The 23,467-nt window shown below is 53.3% G+C and overlaps 1 protein-coding gene across 1 annotated transcript in view; it reads right to left on the reverse strand.

Annotated features, from left to right (window-relative positions):
• PLEKHM2 (pleckstrin homology and RUN domain containing M2) overlaps positions 1 to 23,464 on the reverse strand; it is a 36,097-nt gene extending 12,633 nt beyond the window's left edge. The window contains exons 1-5 of the mRNA XM_029946437.1: positions 23,405 to 23,464; positions 2,336 to 2,442; positions 1,967 to 2,076; positions 1,347 to 1,446; positions 689 to 776 (exon numbers count right to left, since the gene is read on the reverse strand). Of these exons, the coding sequence (XP_029802297.1) occupies positions 689 to 776; positions 1,347 to 1,446; positions 1,967 to 2,076; positions 2,336 to 2,442; positions 23,405 to 23,464 (465 nt within the window). The remainder of the gene's footprint in view (positions 1 to 688; positions 777 to 1,346; positions 1,447 to 1,966; positions 2,077 to 2,335; positions 2,443 to 23,404) is intronic.
• Between the last annotated feature and the right edge of the window lie 3 nt (positions 23,465 to 23,467).

Below are 23,467 nucleotides of genomic sequence, written 5' to 3' on the forward strand. Positions count from 1 at the left end.
TTCAGAAATTAGCGGCTAACAGAAAAGGAGTAACGAGAACGGCTGTGGCTCATAAAACTATGAACGGAGATGACGAACCCAACTCTGCCTGTCACCCCCTCCTTGACCTCTTCGACCCCGAGGGTCGCTCATTTTCTCCAGTTTCGCTCACTGCTCAGTGGACTGTCTGTGCTGCTGGTGTAGGGGCCTGGAGGGGTGACTGGGTCGGGATTGGGCAGCTGTGTGCCGATGAGCCAGGTCCAGAACTGCTTTGGACCCTCCTCACCCCTGCTGGGCCAGCGTCCTGTTTCTCGAGGGCATGACCGTGAGGGAGCCTGGAGCAAGGAGGTGAGGACGCTTCTAGGATCCCAAGAGGCACAGGGCAGGGGCACTTGGGTGGCTTGGTTGGTTACGCCAAGAGGCCCAGGGCTGAATGTGCCTCGTGTTTCTCAAACGTGCCGTAAACATGGAAGATACTCCAGGCACCGTGGCTTTTCTCCGAGTTTGAACAGACAGGTGGGGAGGGGTCACCGGACTGAGGAGTTCGGGCTCAGATAAGCCCAGACAGAACCGCCCACCCAGTTCCTCTGTTCTGACCCTGAACGGCCCCCCTCAACCCGTCCCTGAACACCAAACGTGTTGCCGAGGCTCAGTCACACACCCTGAGAGGGACCAGAAAAGTAAAATGGCAAGAGGCAAGGTGTCTCACCAGATCCAAGTCGAATCGAATGAACTCCAGCCCGGACACCAAGGTCAGGAAGAGAGTCAGGTGATCGTGGCTGCAGACCAGGGCATTCCTGTGAGACGCGAGGAGGGACCACGGTTACCAGCCTTACCAGCCGGCCGGGCCTCACCGGCCAGCCGGCTGTGTTGAAATCTGACATGTGACAGCCCCAATGCCTGGCGGGCACCCAGCGCGGAGCAGCCCTCACCCGCCCCTTCCCGGCACTCTGCTCCCGGGCTCGGGCTCGGAGCCACACAGCACGCTCCTGCCAGGGTCCGCAGCCACGGGGCCTGCAGTGCACGGCTCCTCTAGCTCTCTGTGGCTGCTACCCGTGGTTCCTGCAGCAACCCAGCAAGGGCTGAGCGTTCTAGTAAGGTCTGAGGCCGGGGAGGAGGGTCGGCCGGAGGCAGAGCCCCAGACTGCTACCCAGGAGCCCGGTGGGACACCGGCCCGGACTCCTGGCAAAGCCGCCACAGGCGAGGTGCTGAGGGCTCTTCGGCCCCACGGACGCGTCCCCAGCATGCAACGCCGGGCTAGGCCGCTGACGTGGCACGCCGTGGTGTCTGCGTGCGATGAGGGTCCTTGGGACAAGGTTCAAGGGGAGCTGCGGGGCCGCGTGAGACGGACTGTTCTGGACACGCACTTGATGTAGTATTTATGCAGCAGCGCCAGGTTCTCCTGGAACAGCCGCAGGTAGCTCTCCAGAGAGTTCTCGTTGAGCGCCAGGTACAGCCAGGCCCTGCCTGCAAGCAAAGGGCAGGCGTTACCAGAAGGGAGACATGTCGGGGTGCCGGTGCCTCTGGCAAGGGTGGGCGGGAAGGACAGGGAGGAGCTGGGGACACCAAGCACCCCGAGAGCCTTCCGTGTCGCCAGAGGGCCGTAAGCCCTGACCTGTGCAGTCTCCTGGTCAGACCCCAGCTGGCAGTGGGCCAGGGAGCCCCAGGACGAGCGCAGGTCACACAGTCCAGCTGTGCGCACATCCCGCCGGCTAACGCCAGCTCGGGGAGAGAGGCGAGGGGCTCGCCATTCCGGGCTGGGGCTCTTAGTCCGGTTCTCCTCAGCACCCCACTGTCCTTCCTGGCCACCCGTGACGCTCCAACTGTCATACACAGGGCGCTGGTGTCTGACAGCCCCTGCTGCCACTGGACCCCCCTCGAGGGACTCAGCCTCCCAGGGCTGACCCTGAGGCCACGCCTGAGCCCAGGGCCACCCGCAGGGAGGGGGGACGTGGGCCCTTCCCAGCCTCACCCTGGGCCTACTCACTGCGCCCCAGGTTGGTGGCCACATGCTGCAGCACCTCGATCTGTTTGATGGCCTCCCTCCGGGTGAAATGCACCACGAGCACCCAGTAGCCAGAGGAAAGGTCTTGCAGTCTGAGAAAACAGGACAGGGGTGGCCAGGACGTAAGTGGGGCCACCCTGCGGTGATAAGCTCCCAGCTGAAAGCTGTGGCACCCAGCGGGGCCCGTGGGCTTCACACCAGGGTCTTAACTGCTGCTAATTCCACAACCATGCACACCCTCTCGGAGACTTTTACGGGAGCAATGGAGACAGCCTGTGGCCTGAGGCAAATCTCTTTCCGTCTGTAGGCTCCCGGGCGCCCCGTGGTCTGCGGAGAGGCCCTGGGGCTCACCCGTACAGCAGCGCGTGGTCCAAGTGCTCGCATAGGCGCTGCAGGACCTTGTCGTGGTTCCGGATGGCAGGAGTCTCGTCCTCACAGGCGGCGAAGTAGCTCTGCAACTGACAGGAGAGCAGATGGGCCCGGAGTGAGCAGCACAGAAAGAGGGGTCTGTGGCAGAGAGCCAGTGAGGCTTGATCTCAGGGCTGTGGGTTCAAGCCCCGTGTTGGGTTCAGAGACTACTTAACAATAAAATCTTAAAAAAAAAAAAAAAAATTAAAGCAGGGTGCCTGGGTGGCTCAGTCAGTTGAGCGTCTGACTCTTGATTTTGGCTCAGGTCATGACCTTGGGGTTTGTGAGTTCGAGCCCCAAGTTGGGCTTTGAGCTGATTCTGTCTCTCTCTGCCCCTCCTGCATGCGTGCTCAGTCTCTCTCTCTCTCTGAAAATAAACATTAAAAAAAAAATAATAAAAGCAAGAAAACCAGTCCAGTGATGTATCCGTGGTGAGCAACAGAGCGGTCCACCTCGAACTGCCTGCACCAGCTGCTTACCTGGCAGCCAGAGGGCAAAGGCTGTACCCTCAGAGCCCAGCCCCCAGAGGCGCTCAGCTAGCGCTTTGCACGATGCCAGCTCGATGCTGGGAGGGTCTGCAGTCCGTGTCTAGGTCTCACGTGGTACCAGGCTTCAGGCCAGGGCCACGGCACTACACCACTCCAGGGGACCTAAGTGCAGTCATATCTATATAAATCCCCCCCCACACCCGTTTCTGAAGTTGTGGGACAAGGTGGCCCTTCTCCGGTGGCCTCCTTGCGGAAGGCTGACGTGGGACACAGATTTGCCCAAAGAAACGGACAAGGTTGGATATGGGTGGGGGTATCATGTCAAGCCCTGCTTCGAGAAGGACCACTGTTTCCGGACTGGGGTGGGGGGTGAAGGGGTCCCACCTAGGAGACAGGTCTTTTCAACTTTGTTCTAGCCATACTCTGGTCTGCTGTTGGCCTTCTGACGGCCAGACGGGGGGGGGGGGGGGGGGGGGGGGGGGGGGGAGCGGACACGCAAATAGAACACTCATCCCAGGTCTGGGCTCTTGGCACCGGACAGAAACGTTCTCGGGTGTTTTCTGGACGCAGTGGTAGAGACGGCAGCGGCAGCAAGGAACATCAACCACGCCACGGAGCACGCGCTCTTGGCGAGAGGCCAACCATTCAGCCCCCATGACAAAAATAGCCGCTCTTTCCTGTGGCCCAGGGTGAGCCCAGCAGCCCTGCTGGCCGGGGACAGACCCCAGTCCTGCGGGGCTGCCCTCCCCCCTGGGAGGCAGGCACCATATTCCCGGGGGGAAGGTTTCCAGAACCGAGGGGAAAGGGCAGTGAGCTTGTGCAAGCTGCCCAGCTCCCTCCCGGCAACAGCTGGGGTTCGTCTTGCTCACTTGGGACGGACAGCCACGCCATTATCCAGCTTTTTCTTTCTTTTTTATTTTTCAAACCCTGAGCAAATCTGAGATCAGGAAGTCTTTGACAGATATTAGAGTTGGTAGGATCTTTTGAGATCTAGTGGATTCCCTTATTAAGGAAGCAAAATGAACGTTTATTCATTTTCTTCATTATAAAAGTAGCCACACTGGGGCCCCTCGGTGGCTCAGTCAGTTCAGTGTCTGACTTTGCCTTGGGTCATGATCTCGTGGTTTGTGAGTTCAAGCCCTGTGTTGGGCTCTATGCTGACAGCTCGGAGTAGCTGTGGCTACTTTTTTTTAAAGTTTTTTTTTTCAATGTGTATTTATTTTTGAGAGAGAGAGCAAGCAGAGGAGGGGCAAAGAATGGGAGACACAGAATCCAAAGCAGGCTCCAGGCTCTGAGCTGTCAGCACAGAGCCTGACACGGGGCTCGAACCCACAAACGTGAGATCATGACCTAAGCTGAAGTTGGAGGTCCAACTGAGTCACCAGGCATCCCACTGCAAACCTTTTAAAACTCTGGATCGATGTGTGCTCTCACCAAGCGGGCTAACCCTGGATGTAATCAGTCTGATTCTTGCCAGCCAAACTGCTGACCTAATTGCTGTTTTGGGTTTTTCTTTTTTTAAGCAATCTCTATGCCCAGTGTGGGGCTGGAATTCACAAGTCTGAGACCAAGAGTCGTGCACCCCGCCGACTGAGCCGGCCGGGCGCCCCGGGACATGCTTGCTCTACGCTGGGTTTCCCTCAGCACTGGTGCAGCTGACCGCCCTGGTTAGCCGTTTCCACCACCCCTATTTCTCTTCAGTGAAATGCCTGTTCGAACCTCTGCTCCACCTTCTGTGTCTTGTCTTTTCCCTGCTGGTCTGTCGTAGCTCTCTGCCAGCGAAGGATTTAATCCTGTGTGTTGCTTTGAATTATTATTTTTGCCCAGTGTCAACTGACCTTTAAATTTGGCTTATGGGTTTTTTTTTTTAATCCAGTTGAGGAACTTTTATGTTTTACGGAGTCAACTCCGTCAGTCTTTTCCTTGATGGCTTCTCGTTTTTCCCAGTCTAATATTACGAAAGTATTTTTATCCTTCTATGGTTTTGGTTTCTTTTTCTTTTCTTTTCTTTTCTTTTCTTTGTTTCTTTCTTTTTATGTTTAGACCTTTACTTTATAATTGGCATGGGGTAAGGGTTGAGCCTTATTACTTTCTGGATGGAAACCTCATTTTCTACATTATTAATGGTCCCATCCTGATTTGTGCTTTTTAAAAAATTTTTTTAACATTTATTTATTATTGAGAGACAGAGCATGAGCTGGGAAGAGGCAGAGAGAGAGGAAGACACAGAATCCGAAGCAGGCTCCAGGTTCTGAGCTGTCAGCACGGAGCCTGACGCAGGGCTCGGACTCACAAACCGCGAGATCATGACCTGGGCTGAAGTCAGATGCTCACCCGACTGAGCCGCCCAGGGGCCCCATGACTTGTGCTTTCACAGGCCACCTTTCTATATTACACTAAGTGGGCCAGTACCTGTACTTATATGCCAGTCTCTGATTTTTTTTGAGCTTATTTATTTTGAGAGGGAACGAGAGTAGGGGAGGGACAGAGAGGGAAGGAGAAAGAGAGAGAATCCCAAGCAGGCTCTGTCTGTACTGTCAGCAGAACAGAGCCCGAAGTGGGGCTCGAACTCAGGAACCACAAGATCAAGACCTGAGCCGAAATCAAGAGCTGAGTGCTTAACCGACTGACCTACTCGGGTGCCCTCAGTCTCCCATTTTTAAAAAATTTTTTTTTTAATATTTTATTTATTTTTAATACAGAGAGAGACAGAGCATGAGAGGGGGAGGGGCAGAGAGAGAAGGAGACACAGAACTGGAAGCAGGCTCCAGGCTCTGAGCTAGCTGTTAGCACAGAGCCTGACGCGGGGCTCGAACCCACCAACGTGAGATCTGACCTGAGCCGAAGCCGGAGGCTTAACCGACTGAGCCACCCAGGCGCCCCAGTCTCCCATTTTTAATTACTTTCACTTTGTCTGTCATTTTGATGGGGGCAGAACAAGTCCACCCCATTCCCCAACTTTTCCAAAACTGTTTTGACTCTTCTGGCACATTCTTTTAGATTCAAATTCCAATTCAATTCCCTTTGGGGCTTGGAGTGGAATTATACTGAATCTTATTTGGGGGGAGAAATGGTATCTTTGCAACACCAAGTCTTCCCGTCTGGGGGCCTGGGGCTTTCCCCCATTTATGCAGGTCTTCTCTTCCATCCTCTGGCAAGTGTCACAGCTTCGGTTGGGTAAGGTCTCGCACATTTACTGCAAAGTGGGTTACACGCATCCACATATATTATGAGTTAGGGAACATTCTGCCAACCAGGAACAATTTCTGCAGAAAATACGACAGAAAGAGCTGGAACGTGGTGCCGAAGAGGGGGTGCTCTGGGCAGGAGGCAGGGCTCCAAAGTCTGGCTCTGCTACTATGGAGCTGAGGACCTTTGGCAAACTGCTCAACCGTCTAAACTCTCATTTTTTTCTCTGGGGCACCTGGGGGGCTCAGTCGGTTCAGCGTCTGACTTCGGCTTATGGGTTCAAGCCCCACCTCAGGCTCTGTGCTGACAGCTCAGAGCCTGGAGCCAGCTTTGGAGTCTGTGTCTCCCTCTCTCTCCTCCTGCACTCGCGTTCTGTCTGTCTGTCTCTCTGCCTCTCTCTCAAAAATAAATAGACACTGGAGTGCCTGGGTGGCATACTCGGTTAAGCGTCCAGCTTCGGCTCAGGTCATGATCTCATGGTCCATGGATTTGAGCCTTGCTTTGGGCTCCGTGCTGACGGCTCAGAGCCTGGAGCCTGCCTCAGATTCTGCATCTCCCTCTCTCTCTCTCTCTGCCCCTCCTCCACTCACACTGTCTCTCTCTCTGTCAAAAGTAAATAAACATTAAAAAATTTTTAAGTTAATAAAAATAAATAAATAGGCAGTAAGAATTGTTTTAACTCTCATTTTTTCTCTGTAAAATGGGAGAGAGCTGAGCTGTTCAGTACGGCAGCTACAAGCTTCATGGGACTACACTGAACTAATTAAAATTAGCCACAATGAACAATTCAGTTCTTCAGTGGCACGAGCCAGCCACGTTTGCACACTCAACAGCCCTGTGTGGTCAGCGGTTACTGAACTGGACGGTGCAGATGCAGAACACTTGCCTCCTTGCAGAAGTTCTATTGGACTGTGCTAGTCTGGAGGATTGAACTATATAAAGCATGCAGAAGGCTCACCCGAGATCCTGGTAAACAGCAAGTGTTCAATAAACATGAGCCACGCTTATTAAGAGTAATGAATGGGGGCGCCTGGGTGGCTCAGTCGGTTAAGTGGCCAATTTCGGCTTAGATTGTGATCTCCCAATTTGTGAGTTTGAGCCCCATGTCGGGCTCTGTGCTGACAGCTCAGAGCCTGGAGCCTGCTTCAGATCCTGTATCTCTCTCTCTCTCTGCCCCTCCTTTGCTCGCACTTCGTGTGTGTGTGTGTGTGTGTGTGTGTGTGTGTCTCTCTCAAAAATAAATAAACATTAAAAAAAAAAACAACCACCAAAAACCAAAGCGTCATGAACCCATATTCTTAGTCAAACCAATAACAAACCACTCAGCGAAACCTAACAGCAGGTAATAAATCCGGCACAATGAAGCACTCTGCTCTCCAGAACCACCATTCTGTTCGCTGGCCCACTAGCAGGGGGTTCCAAAACCTGCTCCTGGGGGCGCCTGGGGGGCTCAGTCAGTTAAGCCTCCGACTACGGCTCAGGTCAGATCTCACATTCATGGGTTCGAGCCCCGTGTCAGGCTCTGTGCTGACAGCTAGCTCAGAGCCTGGAGCCTGCTTCTGGTTCTGTGTCTCCTTCTCTCTCTGCCCCTCCCCCTCTCATGCTCTCTGTATCAAAAATAAATAAAACATTAAAAAAATAAATAAATAAAAAACAAAAAAAACCAAACAAAACCTGCTCCTGAACCACTCTTTTTGTTTTTGTTTTTTAATGTGTTATTTATTTTTGAGAGTAAGGGCACAAGTTGGGGAGGGGCATAGAGAGAGGGAGACAGAGGATGTGAAGCGGGCTCCGTGCTGATAGCTGCAAGGCCAATGCGGGGCTCGAACTCTCGAACTGTGAGATCCTGACCTGAGCTGAGGTCGGACTCACAACCAACTGAGCCCCCCAGGTGTCCCTTAACCACTCTTTTTACAGGAGGTTGATGCAGATTTTCCATGATCTCAGGGGACAAGGTGTTCTCCAATCAATGCTGCAGCTCAGCTCGGCTCGCAAGAGGAGCAGGAAGAAAGGGAGCATCTGGGAACCAGTGACGTAAGGATGTTAGGGGCTGTGCCCACAGCCTGAGCTCATCCTCTGGGAGCTGGTCAGCAAAGCACGACATAAAGGGAAACAGCAGGGGAGCCCTCCCCTCACCACGTGGCCACTCACTGCAGCAGTAGGGTGAGCAGGCTCTGAAAGACGTGGGTAGTGGGCAGAAGGAGCGCTCTGGGGCAATGGAATTTGGGACCGAGGACAAGGAACAGAAGTCAGCCTGGAAGCAGAGTCCCCAGGCTGTGCTCCCCACTCCTCTTCCGTCCCACACTATACACCTGCTGCTGCGACAGTCCGGCTCTCTGAAGAGCCATCGTTTACTGAGTGTGCTTATTACACACGCCAGGAAGGGGCAGCGTGGATGTCTGGGGTCAGACAACGGGGGTCTGAATGTGGGTTCTGCTGAGCACTCACTGTGTGCCCTTGGGCAAGTGACTTCATCTGTGAAATGGGCTTAGTAACCTTCCCTATAGGTTGTTGTAGGGGGTTCAGGTAATGTGGACGCTGTCTTTATCAAAGTGACGATGACACACCTTCCAAACACTGTTTAATGTAATCATTGCGGCAGCTCCATAAAGTAGGTCACAGAGCTAGTAAGTGGCAGAGCCAGACTCTTGATCCAGATCTTTCCATCTACCCTGCACTCAAGATCTCTGAATGAATAATGTATATTAAATGTTATGATTTAATATGCTGCAGGAGAATGCCAGAAAGAGAAATGCAGTCTCTCTTTTTCAGGCCACAGAACTAAAAAGCCCTTGGTGGGAATGAGCCAGTGTTTTCTGCAGCAAATCCTCTCCTTGGAAGATGGACCACGGAGAAGAGGCAGGGCACCTTTTTTTTTTTTAATGTTTTTTTATTGATTCTTGAGAGACACAGAGAGACAGCGTGAGCAGGGGAGGGTCAGAGAGAGAGAGGAAGACACAGAATCCGAAGCAGGCTCCAGGCTCTGAGCTGTCAGCACACAGCCCGACACGGGGCTCGAACCCACGAACCGTGAGATCATGACCTGAGCCGAAGTTGGACGCTCAACCAACTGAGCCACCCAGGCGCCCCCAGGGCAGCTTTTTAAAGAAGAAAGCTTGCCTGTTACTCTCGCCATCCTTTTGCCCCACAGAGGCATCTTCCCAGGAGGGAGGAAGTGCACCATATGCTTAACACGAGCCACGGTTGCTCCAGGTGGACGTGAGAAAGTGTCAGGGTCAAGATCTACTGTGAAGGCGGGACCCGAGGGATTGTTGATGGATTAGATGTGAGGTAAGAGAGAAAGCAAGATGCCGGGATGATGCTTGGGGTTTTGGTCGGAGCAACTGGATGGCGATGATGCCGTTTCCAGGCCAGCTGGGGTCCTGCTCCAGACTCGGTAAACTCAGAGCGCCAGTCAGATATCTAGGTGGCGATGTGGGGCAGACAGGCGTATAAAAGGGTCTGGAGCTCAGGGAGTGTATTTCAGGCTGCGGGATGGACAAGGTCACCCTGGGAGTGCAGAACAGCACCAAGCACTGAGCCGGGGCCGTCCAGTGTGACACCAGGTGTTCTCAGCCAGTGTGCACAACAGAACCGCTTGGGCAGGGTCGGTAAATCAGATTGTCTTCCCAGACTAAGTAAAGCTGAAGCTCTGGAGGACCCAGCATGCTGAAACTGCTCCCCAGGTAGCCTGGGCTCAGGGGCACTGCTTTAGACTGAGAAGGTACAGTCAATGAGGTAGGTAGAAAATCTGGACGGTGTGTGCTCCGGAAGTCAAGCGAAGAAAGTTTCCAAAGGGAGGGACTGATCCGCTCATCAGGGTCAAATTTCCAAAAAGGGAGGCGCTGGGAAACCCAGCATAGGTGATGGGAGAGAAGGGATGGGGACGAGAGCCCGAGAGAAGGCGTCCAGGAGAGGTCAAGTTGACTTGGACCCCGTTCAGGCAAATGAGGTGGTTTTAAAATGACATTGATGAGGAGAGCTTAAAAACTTCATAGTTATATGATGCTATTACGGAAAAATTATTAAAACATGTCAGGTGTGATAGTGGTTATTACTGAGAAAAGAATCCTCAGCTTTGGGCAGCATTTACTGAAGAATTTATGGATGTCTGGGATCAGCTTCAAAAATAATGGGGGGCAGGGTGCCTGGGTAGCTCAGTAAGTTGAGTGTCTGACTCGGCTTTGGCCGAGTTGAGGTCATGATCTCACTGTTGGGGAGTTTGAGCCCTGCGTGGGGCTTTGCACTGACAGTGCAGAACCTGCTTGGGATTTTCTCTCTCCGCCCCTCCTCTGCTCATGAGTGCTCTCTCTCAAATTAATAAACAAACAAAAATAACAGAGAGGTATGTTACAAAATAGCCCATGAGATGTGATGATGGGAGCTGTCCATGGACTTCAGCGTACCACACTGCCTCGTTCTGGTCAGAAGGAAGAAAGTGGGGGGACACAGGAGGAGGGGAGGCAGGAGAGGAGACAGCAATATAGAAAACTCCTTTGACCAGTTTTGCCAAAAGAGTGGCAAAGAAATGGAGGTGGAGTAAAGGAGTCCTAGAACAAGAAAGACAGGATGGCACCCACGGCCCCAGGCGAGGGTGGTGCCGCTGGGAGCCCAGGGGCGGTGGGCTGGTGCGCTTGAATCGGCAGACAGACTGTTCTTAAGCGAGGTCAGCTGAGAACAAAGAGAGGGATTACGATTTAAAGTAATTTTTTAAAGCTATGGTCTCCCTAAAGTCCTTTTAAGTCAGGCCGTTCCCAGACCACACCCTGGTTTCCTTGCTTCTGATTCTGGGGGTGCGCGCAGGCAGGCTCAGCCCGGCCACTCTCTCAGAGCCAGGACGGTGCTCCCTGCGGAGCACCCTGGGAACACCGGCCCTCCCGAGCCGAGCCAGACCCTGTGGCGGCTGCGAAGTGTGGGCGGCACCCTCCCGCAGGCCAAGAAATGCCCGACTCAGGGCATTTTAATTCGGGTTCGTCCCACTCTGCTCTGAGCGGCAGCTCTTTGTCTTCTCTCTCTCTTACAGACGCACAACCAAGACCCAGTGTCTAGTTCTGTGGTTGGTCCCAAAGAAACCCTTCCAGAATTGGCTCCTGATAGGTTAACTCAAAGGAAGCAATGAAAGGTTGTAAAGAAAGATTATAAGTGGCCAAAAGAAAATAGGACGGTTAGAAGTGCCCTTCTTTCTCCCTGGCCAGCGACACCAAGGAGGCTGAGGCTGCCCAGCAAACAGATGGGATCTGCTTCCTCCTCCCAGGATGCATGGGCGGGGCATTGGGAGGGCTGTGGGCGGGGCCCCATCCCCTATTTACAGAGCAGGGGAGAGGCCACTAGGTGGGACACACGCTAGGCTGTGAAGCGCCTGTGACCTCCTGGGCCTGCCCCCTCCCTGCGAAGCACGCGGAGCGCCGGAGAGTCCGGCTCCCCCGCTCCCAGGCAACAGCCGCCGCCCTATAGGCTCCATGGAGACCAGGTATATTTAGACCACAGAATGTCTGGATGAGCCTCAGCAGTTCCAGGAGGTGGAAATCCGGAAGCAGGAAAACCCCATGGAGCGAAGGGTGGGCTGACACCTGACCTCAACTCCTCTCTTGTATAAATGAAATCCATGATGGCCCTGGTTACATGGGCTCAATTCCAACTCAGAGTCTTCCCCAACCCCCCCCCCCAAGGGGTGCAAGGTCACCTGGTCCCCAAGCTGCCTCTCACCTGATGCTGCTGCAGCTGCACTTTGGGGGAGGGAGTCTTGTGGAAAAGGAGAGGACGCTGCCTGCCTTGCCTTTGGAATTCTATTTACAGTGTGACCATTGCCGGGTCAAACGGGCCCTGTGGCCTTCCTGGACGCTGGCTCTTCTTTCCAAGGCAGAATTGCAGAGGAAAGGCAGAAGTCAAGCCATGAGCTACCATTTATCACCTACCTACCTTTGGTGTTGGGGTGTCCCTAAATCTTGATGCCTGAACTCCCCCCCCAGGAGAGGGTCCCTGTGAGAGTTCGTAGGCAGCAGAGATGGCTGAAGGAGGGGCAGCGCGGCTAGAACTACCCAATGCCCCGCCCCCACCCCCAGGGAGCCCACCAAAGCAGTGTCCCACCCTGTGGTCTTGCAGGAGCATTTTACATCGGACGCAGGCACAGACCCATGGATTTGAAGAGAAGGCCAGGGCTCATGCTCTGTTCCCTCAAAAATAAACCAGTGCACACACAAACAAGGCAGGCAAGCTGGAGTCTTTCAAGTCTCAGCAAAACTTCTTAAGAAGAAGAATGCCCAACCCAAGGAATGGAAGGCCAGGGCCGACAGCATTTCTGTGCAGAATCCCCACTGGAATCTAAGACAAGGCTGGTCCTAGCCAGGCTGAAGAATTTTGGAACCTAAGAAGGCAAGAACCCGTAGGAATCACCTGGTCACACAGTGGAGGTTCCTGGGGGCTCCCAAGGTCAAGGGGAGGTGGTCAGAGTGGGGCTGTCAGTGAATCAAAGTTTGACTACGATACACGCAGAGGATCAGAAGATTCACCTCTTAGCCAGAATCCTCTTTCTGCCGGCAGGGAGATCAGGGCCCAGGGAGGCGATGCCGCCCCCTGCCCCTCCGGGCCGGCTGTGCTCAGACGCCCTGCCTGCCGCTGTTCCTGGAGCCCCTTCTGCTTCCATCCCACCTGAGGAAAAAGCGACACTCGGGGTTCCTGCCCTAACCATCTGGAAGTGCTCATCCCAGTGTCCTGCTGAGGAGGGCAAGGCAGCAAGGTGCCCGCCCAGGGCCATTCCCAGGGCTCCGGGGAATGGAATGGGCGTTCCGGGTCTGGGGACAATGTCAGGAAGGTCCTCTGTGCCTCCCTCCTAGACAACAGGAGTGTGTGAACAGAGGCTCTGGCCTCCAGCGTGTCCAACACACTGCTGACCCCGGGCAACTGCAAGGCTTCTGACTCATTCTCCCGATTTAAAAAAAATTTTTTTTGACATTTATTTTTGAAAGACAGAGAGACAGAGAAAGAGCAGGGGAAGGGCAGAGAGAGAGGGAGACACAGAATCCGAAGCAGGCCCCAGGCTCTGAACTGTCAGTACAAGAGCCTGACATCGGGCTCGAACTCACAAACCGTGAGATCATGACCTGAGCCGAAGTCGGCTGCTTAACCAACAGAGCCACCCAGGCACCCCTCTCCCGATTTTAAAATCCCTAACCTGAGGTCTCACCTTAGCCTGAAATACACTTCGTTCCCAATGACCATCAATTACAATTAAGTAATAGAACCAGAGAACCCGGAAATTGAAAATCGCTGCTCATAATAGACAGAGATCCCACAGTTCAGAAACAATCAGCACTTCCAGTGCTCCTGCCCCGGGGAGGGCTTGTGCCCAGGCCGGGTGGCATTCTAAGACTGACTGGCCCCACATGCAGAGTCGCCACGGAGGCTGTGCTATTTGTTTACCATGAGCCTGCTCTGTTTCTTGAGCAAGATGAGTGAAATCAATGTTTCTTAACCATTTCTTTGCTACTAAATACACCCAATTATATGGCTTCCTTTCCCACCGCCCAGATCGCTGCTCATTAGTCCCTTTGCTGGAGAGTTGGCGAGCTCTCTGCTTACAGGCAGCGCCTGGAAAGATATGCAGGGGGGAAAGCTTAAAAAAAGCAGGTACTTGAATTATCTGTGGATTCCTTTTCTTTTTTTTTAAATTGCTTTCTTTGGGGTGTTGGAACAGTGATAGCAGAAGGCAACTGGCCTTGTTAGGCACGGATCTTTTGGGTAATTTGATGAAATACGGTTTCCAAAAGCAGTTAAATGCCTCTCCTTCCTAGAGGAGGAGTGTCCCAGCCCGCCCCCCCCATTCTGTGCTGTACTGCCTCTGCACACTGCACCGGGCGTGGCTGTCCATGGCGGGCGGGACTGAGGACTCCTTTCAAAGTAGGGACAGAAATGGAAGGAGACTCTGCTAAGAGGTTGCTGGGCAAACACCAGGGACCTAGAAGCCAACCAACGAGTAGGGAAAACGTGCAGCACACTTCCAGCACCTGGATGGAGGCAGGGCGTGTGTTCTCAGTGGCCCCCAGTCAGCGCCGTGCGTGGCGCTGGCAGGAGGAAGAAGAAGGGAGTTTCTCAAAGCCTCACTTCAGCTGGTCTTTCAAAGCCTGGGAGCCTGCACTGGTTCTGCATTCACCTTTCACTTCCCCTTTCCTCTGCTGTACCTGCACCGGGACTTCATGAATGCGTCCCTCACCCGACAACCATTTTGTTGCTATGGAAAATGGCATCAAGTCACCGTCTAGATCAAAATATGAGGTTCTGAAGATACTGGGGGGACCCGTGCCTCCATCCCATGCAGGGACGAGGGGCTGGAAATGTAAATACAGGGTTAGGAGAGAAGCCAAGAACTCCATGGATGACAAATCCACAATGCCTACTAAAGGGCGGCCATTGTAATTTGCTGACTGTCTTCTAGAACGGTAGCCGCAGGGAGCAGGGGCTTGGCGGGTTCTCTTTACCGGTTCCCAGTGACTGGAAGAGCACTCAGCACATGACAGTCCCTCAACGACTATTTGTTCAGTGGACCCATGCTTTTATGTTTAAAAAAAATTTTTTTTAGTGTTTTTTATTTATTTTTGAGAGGCAGAGAGAGACAGTGTGAGCAGGGGAGGGTCAGAGAGAGAGGGAGACACAGAATCTAAAGCAGGCTCCAGGCTTTGAGCTAATTGTCAGCACAGAGCCCGATGCGGGGCTCGAACCCACGAGCCATGAAATCATGACCTGAGCCGAAGCTGGACGCTTAACCAACTGAACCACCCAGGTGCCCCGGATCCGTGCTTTTAAGGAGGACTGGCCCACAAGATGGACACGAGAGGATGGACTGTCTGTTACAATTTCAAGACAGACGTCATGGGGACAGAGAAGGCCCGGAGAAATGGAAAGAGCAACAGACAGAAACACGGTTCGAATCCAGCTCTGCCCTTCACGAGTGACACAATCCAGGGCAAGCTCCTTCTCGAAACCTCATCTCCCTCAGGTCTGAGGTAGGGCTCGTGGCCTATCCTGCAAGTGTGCTGGGAGCCTGACTGAGGAAATGCATGTAACCAGCAGGTGCTGAAGGAACTCAGGGGAGCCCCCCACCCCTGCCCTGCTGCCTCCTGTATTCTTGGGCATGCCGTGCCTGGGCAGTCTGCAACACCCAGAACAAAGAACCCGGGGAGAAAGTCTGAACACAGGTGGACTACTTACTTAAGTTTGGAGATTCCTGTGGATTTCAAGTCTACATTAGTCCCTTCCTTGTTCTCACAGCCTACCAGGTCACCCAGAACCGGTGAGTCCCAACTCTTAAGGACGGTTAATCACAGGAGAGAGGTGATGCTAGGAAACTAATACTTCCTTCCCTATGCATTTCCATAATGCTTGTAAAGCACTCAAGAAAATGAGGGGGGGGGAGATAAATTACAAACACATAAAATAGGGAAGAATGTGCGAGAGGCAGGGACCCTGGATCATCACAATGACCAAGAGGCCAATGACCTGAGCTTTCAGACAGGGGACTGAGCTCCAGACAAAGGGACTCTCCCAGACACCCGCTTATCTTCTTGCCTCAAGGGCAAGTTCTAGGACTTTCTTTCACACCTTAGGGGAGCAGCCACAGGAGGACAGGGCTGGAAAGGAAAGTTCGCCCAACCTAACCAGCCCTGTTGCCCCGTTCAGACCCCTGCAGAGGAGGGCCAGGGGCCCTGACGAGGTTGCTCCACACCGCACGGTGCTCTTCCAGGTCCCTGCCTCAGACACCTGCTGTGTGGTGTCTCAGCAAGCACCCCCCCCCCCCCACCGCCACCGCCAGGAGAAGAGCCCCATCGCTTTCCTTGGACCTAAGAGCACCCCTGGCCTCAGTGGCACCATCCTCGTGCCATCATGGTGAATCCTGAGCTCGAGGTGATCCCCCAAGCCTCAAGGGGGGAGATCGACCCACCCCAGAGCCCCCCCCCACCCCCGTGCCTACAGCTGGCAACCTTCTTCCTACAGCGTTTGTGCTCCGAATTCTGTTCCTCCCCTTCCCCGTTTGAACCTGTCATGACCACTCATTAGATCTCAGGCCAGTTTTGTCAGCCAGCAGCAGAGCTTCAAGTTTGCTGGCAATTTCCTCTCACCCAGGGCTCCAGCGGGGTGAGCTTTGGGGGGGCCCGCAGCAGTCACCACTGCTCCAGCTGGACTCCAGAGCGCTGACCGCACTGCAGTGATGACAGCGTCACGGCTGTAGCCCACCTGGTGGAACAGGGGCCTGCTGCTGCCAGACGGCCACCTGGCTTCCGCCCCAGCCCAGGTGCAGGGGAGTTTCTGCCCAGCCTCCAGTCATCAAACAGGGCTTCCGGTCTGCGTGGGCCTCGTGCTAGAGCCAAGAGTCAAGAGCCAAAAGTCACAGAGAAAGAGGGCCTGGGGTGTCCTGTGACAGCATGGAGAGACCCACAATGTCACCAGACTTCAAACAGAAACCTAATGTTAGAAAGCAACCATATCTTAAAACTTAAAAACAAAATTGTTTTTAATTTAAAAAGGGGGGTGGTGCCTGGGTGGCTCAGTCAGTTGGGCATCCGACTTTGGCTCAGGTCATAATCTCGCGGTTGGTGGCTTCAAGCCCCGCGTCAGGCTCTGTGCTGTCAATGCGGGGCCTGCTCTGGATCCTCTGTCCCCCTCTCTCTCTGCCCCTCATCCACTCGTGTCTTTCTCTCTCTGTCCCTCCCTCCCTCCCTCTCTCAAAAATAAATAAGCATTAAAAAAAAAAAACCTGAATGGGCAGGGGGGCATTTGACTGGCTCAGCAGAAAGACCATGCAACTCTTGATCTTGGAGTGGTGAATTCAAGCCCCACTCTACAGCTGCATGTTGAAATTACTCAAATTAAAAAACAACAACAACAACAACAACAGCAACAACAGCAACAACAACAGAACACTGGATGGGCAGGGCTCAGGGCTCAGAAAAGGCAGTCACCAGTGTCTAATGCCGGGTCTGGGTGAGGTCACTCATAGGGACAGGTGCCTGCTTCTGCAGTGCCCGGTTGGGGGCCTGCAGGTCTCTCCCTGGACAGCCTTCATTCTGGGAGAGAGGAAAGGAGCGCAGACTAGCCACCGCGTTAGGATGGAGGCAGGGGCAGAGGAAGCGAGGAGAAGCAGCCTCGACCCTTAGCGCTTCAGTTTATAAAATGGGGGAGGGGGCGCCTGGGGGGCTCAGTGGCTTGAGCCCCTGACTTTGGCTCAGGTTATGATCTCACGGTTCGTGAGTTTGAGCCCCACGTTGGGCTCTGTGTTCACAGCTTGGAGCCTGGAACCTGCTTCGGATTCTGTGTCTCCCTCTCTCTCTGCTCCTCCCTCACCCATGCTCTGTCTCTCGGTCTCTCAAAAATAAATAAACGTTGAAAGAAAAATTTTTCAATGTGTGTGGATATGACTTTATTTAGATCTCTGCCCCAGTGACTCCAGTCATGGGATTTTCAGAACTCTTCAGATTTTTAAACTCTCAAGAGTTTTTCCATGAAGGCTGAGAGGACCAAACTATTGATTGAAACCCAATGATCAATATACTTTCCACATGTATCTAAATGCCAGGACCTCTCTAGAAATCAGCTGCCCTAGCTAATTTTTAACATGCCGGCGCATCTAACCTATCCGAAGGGTGGATAAAGTGGGGAGAAGCAGGGGCGCCTGGGTGGCTCAGTCGGTTAAGCCTCTGACTTCGGCTCAGGTCAGATCTCACATTCGTGGGTTCGAGCCCCGCATCAGGCTCTGTGCTGACAACTAACTCAGAGTCTGGAGCCTGCTTCCAGTTCTGTGTCTCCTTCTCTCTCTGCCCCTGCCCCTCTCATGCTCTGTCTCTCCCTATATCAAAAATAAATAAAACATAAAAAAAAAAAGTGGGGAGAAGCAGCCCGCCGCCCCCACCAGCCTTCCAGCTGCACTGACAGGTGAGGCTGAGGGTGGCGGGCCCCGGAGACCCTGCTCGAGGTGCCTGGCTGGAAACGCCACCTCACTCGGGGCCCAAACTGGAGGGGCAGCACGTGTGCCCCAACTGAGGCCGGAGGGAGACCTACGTTGTCCCTAGATGAGGGAAAGTTGTCATGACCCAGGAGCATGTCATGACCCAGGAGCATGTCATGACCCGGGAGCATGACCCAGTTACTTTACTAAAGTCCATTTATTCACCCTGTTTAAGGAAAGCAGAATTGGGGCTGAGGAGACAGAGAACCGGGGCCACTGACTTTTTATTTTACACATTTCTGAGCTCCTTGTGTGTGTGTGTTTTAAAAGTTTATTATTTATTTTGAGAGAGAGAGAGAGAGAGTACAAGCCCCATTCGGGGCTCGATCCCATGAACCATGAGACTATGATCTGAGCTGAAATTCAGAGTTGGATGCTTAACCAACTAAGCCACCCAGGCGCCCCTCTTTTTGTGCTTTTTTAAAAACAACTAGGGGCACCTGGGTGGCTCAGTTGGTTAAGCGTCTGACTTAGGCTCAGGTCATGATCTCACAGTCTGTGGGTTTGAGCCCCATGTCGGGCTCTGTGCTGGAGGCTCAGAGCCTGGAGCCTGCTTCCGATTCTGTGTCTCCCTCTCTGTCTGCTCTTCCCCCACTCACGCTCTGTTTCTCTCTGTCTCAATAATAAATAAAAACATTAAAAAATAATAATAAAAACAACTATTCATTTTCTTCGAATACTGTCTTGTTCTCCTACCCTAGTCAGTGTCCCTTAGTGGATGTGACATCACCTTCATAGGTCAGTCTTCTCTGGTCACCTGCTCTGTAGCAAACTCCACTGCCAATTCTCTATCACAGTATCCTGCCTAGTGATTTCATACCGCGAATCACGATCTGGAATCCTCTCTGTAATGGGTTTGTCTAGTAATTCACCAGCTTGCCCCTTTCACTGAAGTATCCACTCCATGATGGGATCTTATCTGCCTGGCTCCCTGCTCCCCTCCTAGGTCCAGGGACCCTGGGCATTTCTGGGGGACACCCAGTAAATATTTTTGAAAAACCAAATATGTGGACACGTGATGGGATTTCCAAACGTCCCTATTCATTCCGCAGGCCTGGTGTACCAAAAACACAGTCACAATCGAGATGTGACTAGCTGTAGGACCGGTCACGCTAATTTCTCCCATAGCGAGCCCTGGCCTACGCGGAGGAGGACTGGCTAAGGGCGCGCGCATGCGCAGACACGAAGCGCACCCTGCCAAACACAGCCCACTTTGGTAAATAAATATTTACTGAGCGACTCTTATCCGTGGATGGCCAGTCCGAGGTTGCTTCTGAGCTATACGGGGCAGCACTGAGTAGTTGGGACAAAGACCATGTGGGCTGAAAATACTACCAGGCAATTTTCAAAAACGTCGGACACGCCTGAACTTGAAGAAACAGAGAAGAGTGTGGTCTGAGACTCTGCAAACCCCACGGTGCACACTGCGGCCATCACACAGACACCTGCTAGGGGTCAGGGCAGCTCGTTTTCTATGCAGGCCCTGTCATGAGCCATGCATCCCGCTAAGTGACTGAAGGGTTTTATCTCCTGGATTTAATTCCCAGGACCACACTATGAGGAAGTCCTGACCGCTGAGGCTCTTGGAGGTGCGGTAATTTGCCAGGGTCAAGGAGGCCAAGCGACAAAGCCAGAACTCAGACCCAGACCTGGGCCTGGGAACATCTGAAGCCACACGTGGATCCACCATGTTGTGCAGCCTCCATGCAAAGCGCTTTCTAGCAACATCTAGCAGAACCCCCAGCACTCTTACGACTGGTCTGTCTCGTCACTGTCCTCAGAAGATGACCTGGACGTCCCCACGTCCTCGGGGATGTTCAGGCGGTTCCTTCTAACCTAAATACCTGCTGACTCTCTTCCTCTGAATCCTACCAGTGTGTCAAGACTCAGCGAAGCCCTCCTTCTCTGAGAGCTTCTTCTTGCCCTAGTTATTTTTTTAATTCTCCCTCCAAGCAACACCCAGACTGTTGGGGGACAGAGGCTGCGCCTTACTCACACCGCACATGTACGCATCAGACACTCACGCTTCTCAAAAACAAAACATAACCCTCGTAGAAACCACTGCCTTTCCCCCCTGGAGCAGATGCTATTTAGTAGAACCACAAGCCAGTTCAAAATGCCAACGCTGTGTGTGACTCGGACATCTCTCTTTAACTTTTAACAAATCGGCAACCGCAGGCTTTCTTATCTGTACCCGGGATGTTCCTGCCTTCTCTCCCTTTCCAGAAGATATGGAACTTGCTTTTCATTGTTACTATTTTCCTTTAACTGTGCTCTTAAACTCTAGATCTCTAATGCCCAGGAACCCTGCCTTCAGATCAAAATACCGGTTCCCCTGGATCCAGGCGGGATTATAGCCATTTGACCTCTGGGGTGACGGTGCATGGTCTTGGTCACAAAACCTAAGTGTGAGAAGAGCTGAACTCCACAATTCTGCGTGGGGACAGGGGTTACACCCGGAGGTGTAGTTTCTGGAAGGGGAACAAGAAGGGAGGCTTCTGGATGATTGGTCATGCTCCGTTTCTCGATCTAGGTGCTGGATACTTGGATATGTTCACGTAAGAAATCACTCAGCTGCAGCCTTAGGAGTATAAGTATTCTATTTTCTGTAAGCAAGCTCTATTTCAATAAAAGGTTCTAAAACGCTCTCTGCAAACATAGTAATACACAGTGGATCTTGTGACACATCTCATTTTCTTCATGCAACATCCTCGTAAAAGGATCAGCAAGCGCATTTTACAGGACGAAAGAAGAAAAGGTGAAGCAACTCTCAAGGTGCTAAATAACAAATTTAGGTGACAATGGTGTTCAAGGACACACGTGACCCCAAGCCCGCCAGCCCTCCAGGCCGTAGTAGCCGATCTGATTCCTATCGGGAGCAGACACTCCGATTCAGAAAGACCAAGGCGCTTCACGATGCAAGAATATAAAACAGTTCCTGGAAACAACTCTTAGGTGGTGAGACATTTTGCCACATCTTCAGGCCTTGTACAAGGGAGGAACTGGGTTTCCCACAAATGGAAAAAACTACCGCTTGTGCTACCAGACTGGATGTCTGTGTCCCTCCCGCCAAATTCACAGGTTGAAATCCTAACCCCAAAAGTGAGGGTATTAGGAGGGGGGACCTTTGGGAGGTGCTGAGGATGCAAGGGTGGCGCCCTCATACAAGGGGTTAATGCCCCAATGACAGAGACCCAGGGGAGCTCCCTTGGGCTTCCCCCATGTGAAGACGCAGGGAGAAGTTAGCACTTTTCCAGGACCCAACCACGTCTTCAGACTTCCAGCATCCGGAACTGTGACAAATACCTTTCTGTGGTTTAGAAGCCACCTCGTCTAGGGTAGTTTGCTAGAGCGGCCCAGACGGGCTCCTGAGACTGGCTCCGGTGCTCTGCTACCCATTCTGTAGCGTGCTCTCGTTAACTCTTCACAACAACCCTAACCTCATCCCTGCTTTACAGATGAGAAAAAGGAGGCCTGCAGAGGTGAAGGTCCCTTCCTATGGTTCACGGTTCCCACCAGGCAGGGCAGGGGTTCAACCCAGGCAGCCCCACTCCAGAACCCACATTCTTTTTTTTTGTTTTTAATTGAGAGACATAGAGAGACAGAGCATGAACCGGACAGGGACAGAGAGAGAAGGAGACACAGAATCCGAAGCAAGCTCCAGGCTCTGAGCTGTCAGCACAGAGCCTGATGCAGGGCCCGAACCCGCGAGCCCTGAGATCATGACCTGAGCAGAAGAAATCGGTCGCTCAACCAACTGAGCCACCCAGGCGCCCCAGAACCCACATTCTTAACCGTGATGCTGGTTCTGCCTTTGCCTGTGACGCACCCAGGGACGGGTTTCCAGTTCCTGGTGTGGGTCTTCTGTCTTTGGGCATGTGTCAAGGCTCAATAAAAGGCACTTGTCCAACGCCGATGATTACAAGAATCTCGAAAGGTGCACCCGCCTCCTTCAGGGAGGCAGTCTGATTTACAGAGTGAATCTCCATCGCCAAAAGACTGGAGCTCACACAAATGCTCACGTCCATGCCTTCCCCCTTTCCACCCAGGACTTTCTCCATTCATTTCTTGGAAATCCGGAGACCAAGCGCTAGGCCCACCGGAAGCCACCAGATTAGCCAACCAAATTAGGTTAGAAACCCCCAAGGTCTTCCTTTGTCTTCAGTGATGAAAGATCTATTGCTTCCTAATACAGTATTTGCTTATCCTGCACTCCTTAGGTAAGCAAAAACAATACCCCAACTGCATTAGCAAAGCACGGCAAAAGTAAATAAAACTTTTGTTGGATGTCTGCAATGTTCCTTTTAGCCGTGCTTTAGAGGAACATTTCACTAAGAGCACTCTGAATCCACTTTTAAGCCACATCAATCTCTATGAAAGGTGAAATTGCTTGCCTATGTCACTTTTAAGGAATTTAAGTATGGGGGGGGAAGGAGCTATTTAAATATAACAGTTGATTTAATCAATTCTCTACATTTTGGTTTATTGAACTAGAATAATCTGACGAACCTTTCCTTCCCCAGCCCTCTACTCCCCCAAATCATTCCCAGTTTCCAAGACCATCAGGTGAGCCAGGAACTCAAATTAGGGCGGGGGGGGGGCGGGGGGGGGATCCAACCGCCTTCTTTAAATGACTGTCAATTCTGGTTTGGTGTTAAGGGGACAGGACGCTTTTCCAGATAAGCTGTCTTCCACACAGACGGTGACATACCCTTCATAAGTAGTATTCTTTCCTACCGGGCGGCCTGAGCAACGACGTCTACCGCACCGAGCCCCACACAGCAGGGTGTCCGTGTGTGCCACCAAGTTCCTCGGGTCCCCCACCAAACTGCAGTCCCCAGGCACTCGGGGTTCTCGGCAGAGCCCTGAAACGAGCGTCTCCACGCTGCCATCCCTGAGCAGGACGAGGCAAGGAACTTCCCAGGACTAGGGTCACTGTCGCCCAGAACCCAGAACCGGGGGAAGCCGGGGCTGCCTGTGCCGGGCCCGCCGGGAGGCCCCGCAGACAGGCGCTTGCGGGCTGGTGTGCGGTGCGGGGGGGAGGGGGGGGGCGACCTTCGTGTCTCGGCCCCGCGGAGTGACGCAGGGCCCCGGTCGGCCGGTGGCAGCTCTGGGGATGCTGACCTCAACTTTGTTCTTTAAAAACAGCTGGGAGGCCGCGGGGCTCACGTGTGCGGCCCCGCTTCCCCCGCACCCGCCCGGCGGCTCCCGGGGTCGCACAGGGGAAGGGCGGTGTCCCCGAGCCCCCCCGCGACAGGACGGACCCCGGAACTCCGGAGAGCGGGGAGGGGCGCAGGGGCGGGGGGCCCGGCCCGGCCGCCGGGAGCAGGCCGCGCTCACCTTCTTCACCGACAGCGAGATGTTCTCCAGGATCCGGTCCTTCACCTCCCGCGGCTCCATGGC

This window comes from Suricata suricatta, chromosome 8 (assembly GCF_006229205.1).
Source record: "Suricata suricatta isolate VVHF042 chromosome 8, meerkat_22Aug2017_6uvM2_HiC, whole genome shotgun sequence".
NCBI classification, from domain to species: Eukaryota; Metazoa; Chordata; class Mammalia; order Carnivora; family Herpestidae; genus Suricata; species Suricata suricatta.